The sequence below is a fragment of the Pleuronectes platessa genome, chromosome 8 (genome assembly GCF_947347685.1).
Source record: "Pleuronectes platessa chromosome 8, fPlePla1.1, whole genome shotgun sequence".
Classification (NCBI taxonomy): domain Eukaryota; kingdom Metazoa; phylum Chordata; class Actinopteri; order Pleuronectiformes; family Pleuronectidae; genus Pleuronectes; species Pleuronectes platessa.
The window spans coordinates 6,713,362-6,728,800 of NC_070633.1; the positions used below are offsets into that span (position 1 = coordinate 6,713,362).

Consider the following 15,439-nt stretch of genomic DNA (forward strand, 5'->3'; position numbering starts at 1 on the left):
ACAAACCAGCTACCCAGCTTCAGTTCAGACTTCGCTTTTTTACACACAGGCCTTTCTACCATAGACAAGCACTTCTGTGTAGTTCTACTGACATGTTGAGACAACAAACAATTACTGTGCTTAAAAGATGGTATCATATCATGTCTTGTGATGTGGAGAACATTTCAGCTGCAACATTTGCTTATTGATATCTTAGATAGCTTTGAATATGAGATAGGTTTTTGATATGTGTGATGTGTGAGTTGTAAAAAAGAACAGAATTCTACACAAAAAAAAAAACATGTGACTGCAATTCAAAAATAACGTTTATTTTTTATAAATTGGGGCAGGATATTTGACATAACAAATAATTTTACATTGCCACTTAAAAATAAAACAGATTTTAGCTGAACAAGGAAAGAACACTTTCAGATTTTGAACTTTGTCCAAAAAGTAATCAGTATAATTCTTAAAGTTAACATAACAGTAAAAAAATACAATAAAAAGAAATATGGGTTCTTATGAACATAATACATTTAATACATTAATAAAAGAAGCTGTTGTTGACATATATGAACAAATAATTTTACAATGTCATTCAAATTGTAACAACTACCAGTATGTAGACATCAGGCTGTCAGCAGCCATTTTCTCAAACTGTCCCAGGTTCCAAGACAGGGGCACACTTGATCCACCAGGGGGCACAGGATCCTTGTTGGACAGTCAAAAGTCAAAGGTTAAACTATGTACATAACAAATTGTACATTATTATATTTAATACAAACGAGGTATTCCCCCCTCAGTAGAATAAAATGACTAACATTACCCAACAACTATAGCAGTGTAGGATACATAATCATGTTAAAATAAACATAATACTTGATACAATAAAATCTGAAATGTGATTACAAAAAATATTTCTTACCCTCAGAAGAGCTGCAGCCTCCTTGAAGCTGTGCTGAATCTTCTTAGCAGCGTCTCTTTCCACTCTCCAGTTAACTTCTTGGTGAGGTCCTTCTCCACAGCAATCTGGATGAGACAGGCTTTTCTTTTGTGGAGCATGCTCCTTCTGTGTTCACTGAACACATTTTTGAGAGTTGAAAATGAATTTTCACATGTTGCAGTTGATGCACCGAAGGTAAGGCTCAGCTTGAGTGTTTTTAGCACAGTAGGCATGGCTGCTAGAGGCTCACAGTATCGTATCAAAATGTCCTGTGTAGTCCAGTTTTCATTTGATTTGGCCATTTCGTCCTGCAGAAACTGCTGTGCTACAGCAAACTCAGCTTCCTTCATCTCTGTGCCTGTTAGGTCAAGCAGTGGTCTCACTTTGTTTGTGTTCAGGAAATCTTCACTCCCTGGGTGTAAGGTGCAGAGGGCCTGCACCAGTTGGCTGTTTCTTATGCTGAATCTTGCTTTAATCTCTCCCACTACAGCATCCAATGTACTGAAATACAGTCTTTTACACCCAGTCCTCTCTTCCGCTTCCTTTTGACGGTGACCAACTGTGGTGTCCACCACATAGTCACTCAAGTGGCTCAAATTTCTTGGTCGTTTCTGTGGGGGTGCTGCTGCAGGAGGTTCTGAGGTCTGTCTGTCTTGAGAGAATTTCTCCCAAAATGTGTCAAACTGAGTATCACATCTCAGCTTCTCAACACACGCCAAGGCACTTTGGACCAGTCTGACACCAGTGTAGAGGTCTGTGGATTTGGCTTGGAGTGCAGTGTTGGGAGGATCAAGCAAACTCAATATTTGATGCGTCATGCAGGCAATGAACAGGAAGCTGGGCTGGGTAATGGCCTTCAAAAGCCCTGTGGCCTCCATTCGCACCTCTGCTGCACTGGTTTGGGAGCCTTCGATCCCACGAAGCAAGTGGACAATGTTATCAATTGATTTCAGGATCACCGTCACTGTGGCCAGGTGGCCTGTCCACCGTTGCTCAAGCAACCTCTTCAACTTCTCGCCCGTGTACACTGCAGCCACTGTAGGTTTCTTGAAGTACTTGTAGAGTGAGGTGCATACACTGAAAAAGTTTTCCAGTGCGAAATCAGAAGACATGGCGTGCACCACAACCAAATGCAACTGATGATTAAAGCAGTGTACGTATGGCACCTCTCTCTGCAATTCTTCCTGCACGATTTTCTGCATCCCTCCGTGTACTCCAGACATGACACTTGCCCCATCGTAACACTGACTGAGCACCTTCGCTGTATTTAGCCCAATGTCTCTCAACTGTGCCAAAACCAGCTGAGTCAGAGACTTGGCATCACATTGTTTGGTAGTGGCCATTGAGACAAGTCGCTCCCTTACAGTGTTGCTTGTGTCCACGTAGCGAAGCACTATGGATATATTTTCGCAGCCAGTGGGATCTTTGGTGCCATCAACCTTTAATGTGTACCAAGCCTCTCCTATATCTTTCACTATTTCCTCTGTGATGATTGTTCTCATGATTTCAATAATTTCATTTTGGATGTGATGTGATGTGTATGTGGCATTCGCAGGGATGGTGCTAAAAATCCTAGCAAGGTCCTTGTCCTTTTTAAGGGTGTAGTCCATCAATGCAAGAAAAATGCCACTGCCCACCTCACCTCTTGCATCCAAAGCATCATCTGAGCCACGAAAAGGCAGCTGGTTTAAAGCTATAAATTGAATGATGTCAACAATAGCTGCTACATAGGTGCGGTTCCTCTCCAGTTGTGCTGTATTTACAAGTGTGGAGATCTCTGTACCAGTCACACTCCTTGTACGCCTCTCCTTCCACAATGCCACTGACTTCATGTGCTCTTTGCTGGACTCGTGCCTTCCCAGCCCCTTTCCACGTACAAGAGCATGGCGCCAGTTGTTGTAGCCAGTCATGGTGAAAGCATCGGTGCTGTTTTTATTTGACCCAAAGTTTCTGCAGGCATAGCAGAAAATTGAATCTTTCTCACACGAATACTCTAGCCATTCTCTAGCAGCAAACCACGAGCTGCAAAAGGACCGCTTTACCCCACTGTACAGGCGAGTCGGATATGTTTTAAGAAATACCTGGGTAGGCTGTGTTGATCCGAGATCCCCTGGCACTTGCGGGCCGCCAACGGGTGGCAGTGTCGAAGCCGAAGGCTGCTTGTCCGGGAGTGAGGGCGGCGCAGGCAAAGGCAGCGAGTCGGGCAGGATTGAGCTGGCGTTGCTAGTGCTAGCCTCCACAACGGTTATAGAGCTGACGTTGACAGAAGCCAAAGTAACGTCAACTGTTCCGGCTGCCGCGTGACCCACATTGTCTCCATCCTCCTCCCTGCTCCGGTTAATGTCTTCTGCTGTGTTCTTTTTTAACCATTTTCGGATATCCATTCCTAAATGGATATCCAACGGATATATAACTGTTGCTGCCGAAGAAGTTCAACGTCACTACCGTGCGCGCTATAGATATACTATGGGTGCGTGCATTTTGCAAACGACGCCGGCATGACACACGATGCCGGCCGGCGGCCAATCATATAGAGCGACAACATTGCGCCCTCGAGTGTGATATTGCTTTATACAACAGTATAAAGCAAAATATATACTAGTAAAATGTACTGTTAATAATAATAATTGACAATAGATTGTGATTTGTTTGTTTATTTAATCATATAAACGAATGAAATTGCTTCCGGCAACAAAAATAAATTCCCACTGAGCGGACTGTTGCCAAGCAACATATAAACAAAACACCATACATAAATGCGGAGTGATTTTGTCAGTTTGTTGAACAGTCAGAGTGATGTCGGATGCTCATATCTCAACGGTATTTAATGGAAATAGTCACAAGTTTCATTACAATTTGTTTTGTGAGCAAGTATTTTATTATTTTTATCATATTTATAAAAAAAAAAAATCTTTATTTTTTTTCAATTGAGGGTGCAAACAATTTTTTTGGGGGTGCAATGCATGCTTATGCACCCCCGTAGAACCGGACCTGCACAGGACTGATGGTAACGCTCACCTTTTCTTCTCCAGACAAGCTTTCTTCCAGATGCCCCAAACAATCTGAAAGGGGATTCATCAGAGAAAATGACTTCACCCCAGTCCTCAGCAGTCCAATCCCTGTACCTTTGGCAGAATATCAGTCTGTCCCCGATGTTTTTCCTGAAGAGAAGTGGCTTCTTTGCTGCCCTTCTTGACAGTCTTCGCCTCACTGTGCGAGCAGATGCACTCACACCTGCATGCTGCCATTCCTGAGCAACCTCTGCACTAGTGGTGCCCCGATCCTGCAGCTGGAGCAACTTTACGAGACGGTCCTTGCATTTGCTGGACTTTCTTGGGCGCCTTGACGCCTTCTTCACAACAATTGAACCGCTCTCCTTGAAGTTCTTGATGATCCGATAAATGGTAGATTTAGGTGCAATCTTACTAGCAGCAACATCCTTGCCTGTGAAGCCCTTTTTGTGCAAAACAATGAAGACTGCACGTGTTTCCTTGCAGGTAACCATGGTTAACAGAGGAAGAACAATGATTTCAAGCACCACCCTCAGTTTAAAGCTTCCAGTCTGTCATGCTGATTAAGACAGAATTGCAGTGTGATCTCCAGACTTGTCCCGGTCAACATTCTCCCCCTTTGTAAACAAAAGAATCACTGACATGATGTCAGCTGGTCCTTTTGTGGCAGGGCTAAAATGCAGTGGAAATGGTTTTTTGGAGATAAAGTTAATTTTCATGGCAAAGAGGGACTTTGCAATTCATCTGATCACTCTTCATAACATTCTGGAGTATATGTAAATTGCCATCATAAAAACTGAGGCAGCAGACTTAGTGAAAATTAAGATTTGTGCCATTCTCAAAACTTTTGGCCACGGCTGTATATGACAAGGGCTGTGGGATAAATAAATTGTATAATAAAAATTAAATTAAAGGTTTCAGCATTTCACACAATCACAGAAGGCTTTGGGGTTTTAAATTTTTCTTTAATTATATACAAACAAATATATGCAAAACAAATGTGACATTAAACGAATATAAACAACAGTACGCTAAAGTTAAATTCTAAATAGTATTAACAATATAAATATATGTATATATACGAACAATAAACACAAAACATAGAACATTTTATTTTACATTGGAGTCTGTGTGTGTGTGTATGCATGTCAAGCCCTAGTGTTCTCCTTTGGGACCCACTGCAAGGGCCACGTCTTCCCACTGTAATTAAACAAGAAGTTGTTTTTTTTACATTAGCAATGAATGCATTTCAAACTTGATAAGGGCAAAGGGCAATGAGACACAGCGAGGTATATATACCATATGCTTTACATATGTTAACATGCACACAGTGTAGATTACCTGATTATGTAATAGGCTGAATAAGAGGTCTACATGAACTTGTGTTTTTAAATATATTTTTCAAAATAAATAAATAGCAGCAGCAAATTAGCTTTTAACAATTTAAACAAAATTAAGAAACTTTGACATTTTTGGTAATAAAACAACAACGATAGATAGATGTAATAGTGTAGTAAAAGTTAAGTAATTTTATGGAAACCAAAATAAAACTAGGGCTACGTTGTAGCACTAACGGGCCCGAGCACAGGCAATTTCTATTCTGTTGCGGTCGGTGAAGAGAGAACGTTCAATGACCAAGCGCTCGTCTCTGCATTGCATGCGTTTGTGCACTGCGGCAAGGATTATTGCTTCACTTCCTGTAGCCAGCAGGAGGCTCTATGAACTACAGGTAAGTAACCTTGAAACCATACAACGAAACCTATTGCTTTAACTATCACCATATACTTACATGCCTCAAGGCTTTTTTAATATAAAATTGTTATAAAAGTTACCGTTTATTTAACACATCTAATGAACACATTGAAGCAAGTTAACTGCAGAGTCGTATGTTTGGCTGTGACTTTATGCTTTATTTTAATAAGTTAATATCAATACGCTACATGTGTAAGTTGCATGTGATAATAACTGTTTCACCATTATTCTGATACAGGCTGATATATCCACCATTACTATTTTCACATCGTTAATTTAGTCTGTCATGGAGTTGTAGAGTCAATTAGACAGTATAGATAAGATTATAATGTCCACACATCAGTGTTGTAAACACTTCTCCAGTTAATTATATAATTATGTTTTGACACTGAGGGAAGTGGAGAGACTTGATGTGGACTGTTATCAACAGCTCTGTGGGAGATCATCACCTTGAAAATTACAGATGAGGTAGAAAGACATTTTATCTATGTGTACAATGTTGTATTTCTTTCCCACGTTTTATCAAAAGCGATTTAAAGTATGTGCATTTAACCATTAGTATACAAACCCAGATCCCAGTACATCGGTTCTATCTGAAATATGTGGTGCTTCATACACAACACAAAACATTCATTACAGTGCGCTTCTGCTCCTCATTAATGCAGCTCCTGATGTCCTCAGCAGCAACATGGTGGAGATCTGCAGCTTCATGCTGGTCAATTGGAAGACAACTGATCAAGATTAAAAGATTAAGATTAAGATCCATTTATTCGTCCCAAACAAATGCACAGACATGCAAAGGCACACTCATGCAGGTAGGGATATTTAATCTCTGCTTTTTACCCATCTGGTGCAGGACACACAGAGCAGTCAGCGACCATGTACGGCGCTCGGGTAGCAGATGTTTGGGGAGTGAGGTGCCTTGCTCAGGGGCACTAGAGAGGGTAGGGAGACTTTGGGATTTTTGGACAGATCAATCCAGGTTCGTCTTTTAACTACAGATGGCCTGCGAATGTCATGGAGTTTTACAGTGAATTAGACAGTTTAGATATGATTTTAATCTCCAAACATCAGTGTTGTAAACAGTTCTCAAATTAATGATATAATTATGTTTTCACACTGAGAGAAGTCGAGAGACTTGATGTGGACTGTTATCAATAGCTCTGTGGGAGATTATCGCCTTGAATATTACTGATGAGGTAGAAAGACATTTTATCTATTTGTACAATGTTGTATTTCTTTCAGTACTTTTATCAGAAGGGACTTAAAATATGTACATTTAACCATGAGGATACAAACCAAGACCACAGTACAACGGTTCTATCTGAAATCTGTTGTGCTTCATACACAACACAAAACATTCTTTAACAGTGAGTTTTTTCATCTTCATAGATGAAGAACTGCAGCACCTGATGTCCTCAGCAGCAACATGGTGGAGATCTGATTTGATACACTTTAGATAAGAACCCAGTGTTAAATATTTCTGCTTTGCCATAAGAGACAGAACATGGTCATCACAGCTGTGTCCTTCAGGCTCGTCTGTCCCTAATAAAGTGATAGGAAACATAAAATGTATCATTATTGTACAGGAAGTGTTACTTTTGAACAAGTGTGTATTTTCATTTTCTGTGGATATTCAACTATGTATTTGAATATGCTTTTGGATTAAAACGTGCACTAGCATGACAATGAATTTACAGTATGGAGTTATTTCACATTAAAAGTACTGCATTATAATTTAATACATTATGTATTATGTGCAATACTTTGATTGTTTGCAAGTAATGAAAACAGGTCTGTACCTGGAGTCAGTGTTCAGTCTGGTTGGATTCAAGTTGTGTCTCACGCTGGACATCCTAGAGGAACATTGAACACAAATACATAGATATGTAAAGTCATACATGTCCCAGGTTAACTGCTTAACAGACTTTTACATGGTAAAAATTAAATATTACTTCAAAGTTAATCAGATCATAATCATTTCAGCTTAGGAAGTAGGTAGTGCACATTAGCCTACAATTCTCTATGACACTGTCTGTTCTAGTAAAGTTACAAGGCTATGATTTATTTATATTTAACAAAAGAATTCAGTGAAGTCTGTCTGAGATTAACGATTTAAACACTGACGGTGGCAGACACTGTTAGTTTTCACTGTAACACATTACAACACTACTCTGAAGAAAGAGCTTTAGGACACGTTATGCTCCTTTGAACAGCTGCTCTAGCAATGCAGATGTGACTTTAAATATTCAGGTTTTTCCGGTGCTAGCGAGCTTGTTAGCTCGCTAGCGCCGGAGGCTAGTTAGCCTCCGGCGCTAGCGAAAAACAAGCCGACACACAGTCTCCTGTCTCAGATTCATCCTTATAAACGAACGCTTATCTGTGCTTGGTTGACCTGGGTTCATGGCGGTTGTTTCGGTAACAGCTGGCATTCGCATCGAACCCGTTGATATACACTGAGCTGGTATGTAGCTCCCGGATTAGCGTCCCTTAGCTATCACGGCTGATTCAAAGGCACCCTGCGAATCACTGCGATCACATCGAAATAAAATACTTAACGTGACTTACCACAGAAACGGAGGCGCAGACATCGTTACCGTGACCATCAGGAGAAGGAGCAGAACATCAAAGTGTGTCATTTACCGGGTATGTGGGTGCAAGCCATTTCATGAGGCATTCACTTGTAGCTCGTTAAAGCCGAACTCACAACACACAGCACGGCTTACACTGTGACGTCACGTGAATTTCAAACATCTATATCGCTTAAACGAGGAAGTTAAAAACAAATTTACCCCCCTCAGAGTTATCATGAAGGAAGAACTTAGCGATTGAGACTAAAACCAAAGTTTGAAAATGCTGTGAACAGGTTTAATTCTGCTCTAAAGTTGAGCATTTTAACATGGGAAAAGTGACAGCGATTTCGTTTGTCATGGTGAGCTGATGAACTTTGATGCAGCGCCATTAACAATCCACATTATGGAAAGCCACAGTAATCATATGCCTACATTATCAATGTCTTGAGACCCATTTGACAAAGTTTGACATGGTTTAGCACAGTGGCTGGGGAGAAATAGATCAAAGAGTAACACCTACCAAAACAAGACATTTCCTAATGCCCCCAGGGGGCGCAGTCCTTTTAAGTCATGATTTCTAGGTAGATGTCTTCCGGTCGCGACTCTGGTCTTATATGTGTAGTTTGGAGTCGATTGGACAAAATATGTCCAAGTTACAGAAACTCGCTTCTGTTGGCGTTTAGTCGAACTTTGAGACCGCACCACGGTCACACCGTCTGAGTAGAAATGTATCTTTTAATAACTTTTTATCTCCATCTTGTTGTGATGACACTCATCTCAAATTTAAGTTGATGTGATGAAAGCCCTACTACAAGTGCATCAAAGTAAAAGTGTGGAATATGGGCAAAATGGCCTCCAAATTCAAAATGGCGGGCTTCCTGTGCAGTGTAGCATATCTGTTCAAGAGACTTATTTCTTTGTTATGCAAAGACACATGTCCCTATGTATTTTTGTAGATGTAGACCAATCGTAGTGCCGGGGCTGCTCTTTAGGGGGCGCTAGTCAGTTATTTTGCCACGCCCATTCCTTAAATCCATCTGAATATCTTGGGGGGGGGTGCCTGTTGATACACATATGTAGTTTGAGGGAGATGGACCCATAAACACGGAAGTTAATGCGTTTTCGTGTGTCATGGCGAGCTGATTGGACGCCCCGCCACAGTCAGACGGTGTGGCGAAAAGTTTTTTCTTTGATAACTTTAGATCTTCATTTTGTTGTGATGACAGTCGTCTAAATTTTAAGTTGATCTGATGAAAGCTCTACGAGAAGTGCATTAAAGTAAAAAATTATGGAATATGACCAAAATAGTCATTAAATCAAAAATGGCGGGCTTCCTTCAGTGAATGCTAAATGAGGTGCATCTCCGTAAATGAGGGGCTCTCCGTTGGTGGCGCTGTTGAGCCATTTTGCCACGCCCATTTCCAAATACCCCAGAATACGTAAATTTTCACGACTTTCTAACTTACTGCAAACTTTTACAACTTTTTGAGCATGGTAAAGCCCTCAAAAAGCCAATTCATTAACGACACAGCAAAATAATAATAATAAAAATAATAATAATCATTTCAATTTCAATAGGTCCTCTCACCGATTTCGGTGCTCGGGCCCTAATAAGAATAATAATAATCATTTCAATTTCAATAGGTCCTCTCACCGATTTCGGTGCTCGGGCCCTAATAATAATCTTTTCAATTTCAATAGGTCCTCCCACCGATTTCGGTGCTCGGGCACCCAGTAGTGTTGTAACGTGTTACAGTGAAAAGTAACCGTGTCTCCCACCTTCAGTATTTAAATCATTAATCTCAGACAGACTTCACTGAATTCTTTTGTTAAATATGAGTAAATCATAGCCTTGTAACTTTACTAGAACAGACAGTGTCATACAGTATTGTAGGCTAATATGCACTACCTATTTCCTAAGCTGAAATGATTATGATCTGATTAACTTTGAATTAATATTTTATTATTACCATGTAACATCTGTTAAGCAGTTAACATGGCACATGTATGACTTAACATATCTGTGTATTTGTGTTCAATGTTCCTCTAGGATGTCCAGCGTGAGACACAACTTGAATCCAACCAGACTGAACACTGACTCCAGGTACAGACCTGTTTTCATTACTTACAAAGTATTGCACATAATACATAATGTGTTAAATTATAATGCAATACTGTTAATGTGAAATAGCTCCATACTAAACATTCATTGTCATGGTAGTGCACGTTTTAATCCAAAAGCATATTCAAATACATAGTTGAATATCCACCGAAAATAAGAATACACACTTTGTTCATATGTAACTCTTTCTCTATAATTATGACATACTTTCATGTTTCCTATTACTTTATTAGGGACAGACGAGCCTGAAGGACACAGCTGTGATGACCATGTTCTGTCTCTTATGGCAAAGCAGAAATATTAAACACTGGGTTCTTATCTAAAGTGTATCAAATCAGATCTCCACCATGTTGCTGCTGAGGACATCAGGTGCTGCAATTCTTCATCTATGAAGAGAAAAAACGCACTGTTAAAGAATGTTTTGTGTTGTGTATGAAGCACAACAGATTTCAGATAGAACTGTTGTCTTGGTTTGTATCCTCATGGTTAAATGTACATATTTTAAGTCCCTTCTGATAAAAGTACTGAAAGAAATACAACATTGTAAAAATAGATAAAATGTCTCTCTACCTCATCAGTAATATTCAAGGTGATAATCTCCCACAGAGCTATTGATAACAGTACACATCAAGTCTCTCGACTTCTCTCAGTGTGAAAACATAATTATATCATTAATTTCAGAACTGTTTACAACACTGATGTTTGGAGATTAAAATCATATCTAAACTGTCTAATTCACTGTAAAACTCCATGACATTCGCAGGCCATCTGTAGTTAAAAGACGAACCTGGATTGATCTGTCCAAAAATCCAAAAGTCTCCCTACCCTCTCTAGTGCCCCTGAGCAAGGCACCTCACTCCCCAAACATCTGCTCCCCGAGCGCCGTACATGGTCGCTGACTGCTCTGTGTGTCCTGCACCAGATGGGTAAAAAGCAGAGATTAAATTTCCCTACCTGCATGAGTGTGCCTTTGCATGTCTGTGCATTTGTTTGGGACGAATAAATGGATCTTAATCTTAATCTTTTAATCTTGATCAGTTGTCTTCCAGTTGACCAGCATGACGCTGCAGATCTCCACCATGTTGCTGCTGAGGACATCAGGAGCTGCATTAATGAGGAGCAGAAGCGCACTGTTATGAATGTTTTGTGTTGTGTATGAAGCACCACATATTTCAGATAGAACCAATGTACTGGGGTCTGGGTTTGTATCCTAATGGTTAAATGCACATACTTTAAATCGCTTTTGATAAAACGTGAGAAAGAAATACAACATTGTACACATAGATAAAATGTCTTTCTACCTCATCTGTAATATTCAAGGTGATGATCTCCCACAGAGCTGTTGATAACAGTCCACATCAAGTCTCTCCACTTCCCTCAGTGTGAAAACATAATTATATAATTAATGTGAGAACTGTTTACAACACTGATGTGTGGACATTATAATCTTATCTATACTGTCTAATTCACTCTACAACTCCATGACAGACTAAATAAACGATGTGAAAATAGTAATGGTGGATATACCAGCCTGTATCAGAATATTGGTGAAACATAGTTACTATCACATGCAACGTACACGTGTAGCGTATTGATAGTAACTTATTAAAAAAATAAATAAAGTCACAACCAAAACAAGACTGTGGAGTTAACTTGCTTCAATCTGTTCATTAGACGTGATAAATAAACGGTAACTTTTATAACAATTACATATTACACAAAACTTGAGGCATGTAAGCATATGATGATAGATAAAGCAATAGGTTATGTTGTATAGTTTGAAGGTTACTTACCTCTAGTTCAGCACCAGCGGCTGGCTACAGGAAGTGGAGCGATCATCCTTGCCGCAGAGCGCAAACGCATGCAATGCGGAGACTAGCGCTTGGTCATCGAACGTTCTCTCTTCATCGACCGCAACAGACTTGAAATTGCCTGTGCTCGGGCCCGTTAGTGCTACAACGTAGCCCTAGTTAGGGCCCGAGCACCGAAATCGGTGAGAGGACCTATTGAAATTGAAATGATTATTATTATTCCTATTATTATTATTTTGCTGTGTCGTTAATGAATTGGCTTTTTGAGGGCTTTACCATGCTCAAAAAGTTGTAAAAGTTTGCAGTAAGTTAGAAAGTCGTGAAAATTTACGTATTCTGGGGTATTTGGAAATGGGCGTGGCTCAACAGCGCCACCAACGGAGAGCCCCTCATTTACGGAGATGCATCTCATTTAGCATTCACTGATCCTCACGAAATTGAAGACAGTTGTGTATCATCACCAGATGTACAAAAAAGCCTCTTGGAGCATTATGAAAAACGCAACAGGAAGCCCGCCATTTTTGATTTAGTGACTATTTTGGTCATATTCCATAATTTTTTACTTTAATGCACTTCTCGTAGAGCTTTCATCAGATCAACTTAAAATTTAGACGACTGTCATCACAACAAAATGAAGATCTAAAGTTATCAAAGAAAAAACTTTTCGCCACACCGTCTGACTGTGGCGGGGCGTCAAAGTGTGACAAAACGCCATCAAAACACGAGCTTCTATATCTCAGACATATTTGGTCCCATGGACTCCAAACTACACATGTAAGACAAGAGTCGCGACCTGAAGACAACAACACAAAAATCTTGACTTAAAATGACAGCGCCCCCTGGTGGCAGCAGGAAATATCTTGTTTTTGGTACATGTTCTATTTTTATGTACTTCTCGGAGAGCTTTCATCAGATCAACTTCAAATGTAGATGAGTGTCATCACAACAAAATGGAGATCCAAAGTTATTGAAAAATCCACTTTTCTCCAGACCGTGTGACCGTGGCGTGGCCTCAAAGTTTGATTAAACTCCATCAAAACACAAGCTTCTGTATCTGACATATTTTGTCCAGTCGAGTCCAAACTAGACGCATACAACAAGAGTCGCGACCAAAAGACATCGGTGCAGAAATTGTGACTTACAATCACAGCGCCCCCTGGTGGCAACACGAAATGTGTTGTTTTTGTTAGTATTACAGTTTGACTCACTTCTCGTAGGGCCTTCATCAAATCAATGTAAACATTTGATGCATGTGTACAAAACAAGATGAAGATCTAAAGTTATCAAAATTTACACTTTTCATCAATCTGTGTGACCGTGGTGAGGCTTATAAGTTTGATAAACAAAATGAAAACACCTGTAGTTCATGGTCCTACACTGCTCTCTAGTGACTTAATATTGAATTACACCTGTAGTGCCAATATTAAGGCACCAGAGGTCAGTGTAACACCATGGTTTGATCAAGACACAAAATGTAACTATTGAAAAAGCCATTTCGTCCCCTCTTCCCCCAATTTAAATCTGTCTGGAGCCGCACAACATATTTGATTACACAGGTTATAAAGTTATATATATATACATATATATATGTATATATATAGTTATACAATATATATAAAAACTATAGTTTGTTGCATTTATTAAATAACAGACCGACAATAAAGACAACTGTTGACATTCAACTGGTATTTTTACCTGCTACAAAATAGGAAAACACCATACTCTGACCATGGCGTGGAGTCAAAGTCTGATCACACGCCATCAAAACACGAGCGTCTGTATCTTGGACATATTTGGTCCAATCAACTCCAAACTAGACATGTAAGACAAGAGTCGCGACCTGATGACATCTACAAAGACACCATGACTTAAAATCCTAGCGCGTCCTGCTGGCTACAGGAAGTGAAGCGTTTATTGTTGCTGCAGAGCTTAAAACGCGCGCAAGGCAGAGACATGTGCTTGGTCATCGATCGTTCTCTCTTCCCCGACCGCAACAGACTTGAAATTGCCTGTGCTCGGGCCCGTTAGTGCTACAACGTAGCCCTAGTTATTATTATTTCCCTTCGGGGGGCTTTTTCAGGGTCTAGACATGCTCAAAAAGTTGTGAAACTTTGCAGGAAATTCAAGGTCTGCGGATATTTTAGTATTCTGGAGTAATTTGAATTGGGCGTGGCAAAATGGCTCAACAGCGCCCCCTGGAACCAGCCCCTAGGTTTCCACATAAGCGATTTTCACCAAAATCTAAACAATGGTGTAACGTAAATAAGCATAGTAAAAAGTCTCTTGGAGCATTATGAAAAACGCAACAGGAAGCCCGCCATTTTGGATTTAGTGGCCATTTTGGCCAAATTCCACATTTTTTGTTTAATGTACTTGTCGTAGAGCTTTCATCAGATCAACTTAAAAATTAGACGGGTGTCATCACAACAAGATTGAGAAAAAAATGATCAACAGAATTTTTTTTCGTCACTTCGTGTGACCGTGGCATGTCGTCAATATTTGGTTCCACGCCATCAAAACACGAGCATCTGTATCTTGAACATACATGGTCCAATCAAGTCCAAACTAGACATGTAAGACAAGAGTCCCGGCCTGATGACATCTACACAGAAATAATGACTTAAAATCACAGCGCCCCCTGGTGGCACCAGGAAATGTCTTGTTTTTTGCTTGTCTTACACTTGGATGTATTCCTCCTCATCCACTGACCTCAACCATGTCAAACTGTATCAAATGGGTCTCAAGACATTGATAATGTAGGCATAAGATAACTGTGACTTTTCGTCAAACGCCATATTAATGGCGTGGCATCAAAGTTCATCAACTCGCCGTGAAACACGAAATTGCTTTAACTTCAGTGTTCATGGTTTTATCTCACTCAAACTACATGTGTGCAACAACATCCCCCCCCTGAAGATTTTCATATGGTTTTAAGGAATGGGCGTGGCAAAATAACTGACTAGCGCCCCCTAACGGGCAGCCCCGGCACTACGATTGGCCGACATGTACAAAAATCAATTTCGGGCATGTGTCTTTTCATAACAAACAAATAAGTCTCTTGGATAGATATGCTAGACTAAACAGGAAGTCCGCCATTTTGGATTTAGTGGCCATTTTAGCCATATTCCACATTTTTACTTTGATTTACTTGTCGTAGAGCTTTCATCAGATCAACTTCAAATTCAGATGAGTGTCATCACAACAACATTGAAATAAAAAGTGATTCAGGGATTTTTTTTCCTTCACAC

The 15,439-nt window shown here is 40.1% G+C and overlaps 1 protein-coding gene across 1 annotated transcript; it reads right to left on the reverse strand.

Annotated features, from left to right (window-relative positions):
- Window positions 1–496: 496 nt before the first annotated feature.
- On the reverse strand, window positions 497–3,911 carry LOC128446105 (uncharacterized). Its single transcript, XM_053429058.1, has 2 exons — window positions 905–3,911; window positions 497–690 (listed from the first exon to the last, which is right to left on the reverse strand). Exon 1 carries the CDS (start codon window positions 3,304–3,306, stop codon window positions 907–909), a length of 2,400 nt encoding a protein of 799 aa, XP_053285033.1. The 5' UTR covers window positions 3,307–3,911; the 3' UTR covers window positions 497–690; window positions 905–906.
- Between the last annotated feature and the right edge of the window lie 11,528 nt (window positions 3,912–15,439).

Excerpts from the sequence above, each read along its gene's own strand:
- LOC128446105 (XM_053429058.1), bottom strand. The coding sequence starts at position 3,306 with ATGGATATCCGAAAATGGTTAAAAAAGAACACAGCAGAAGACATTAAC.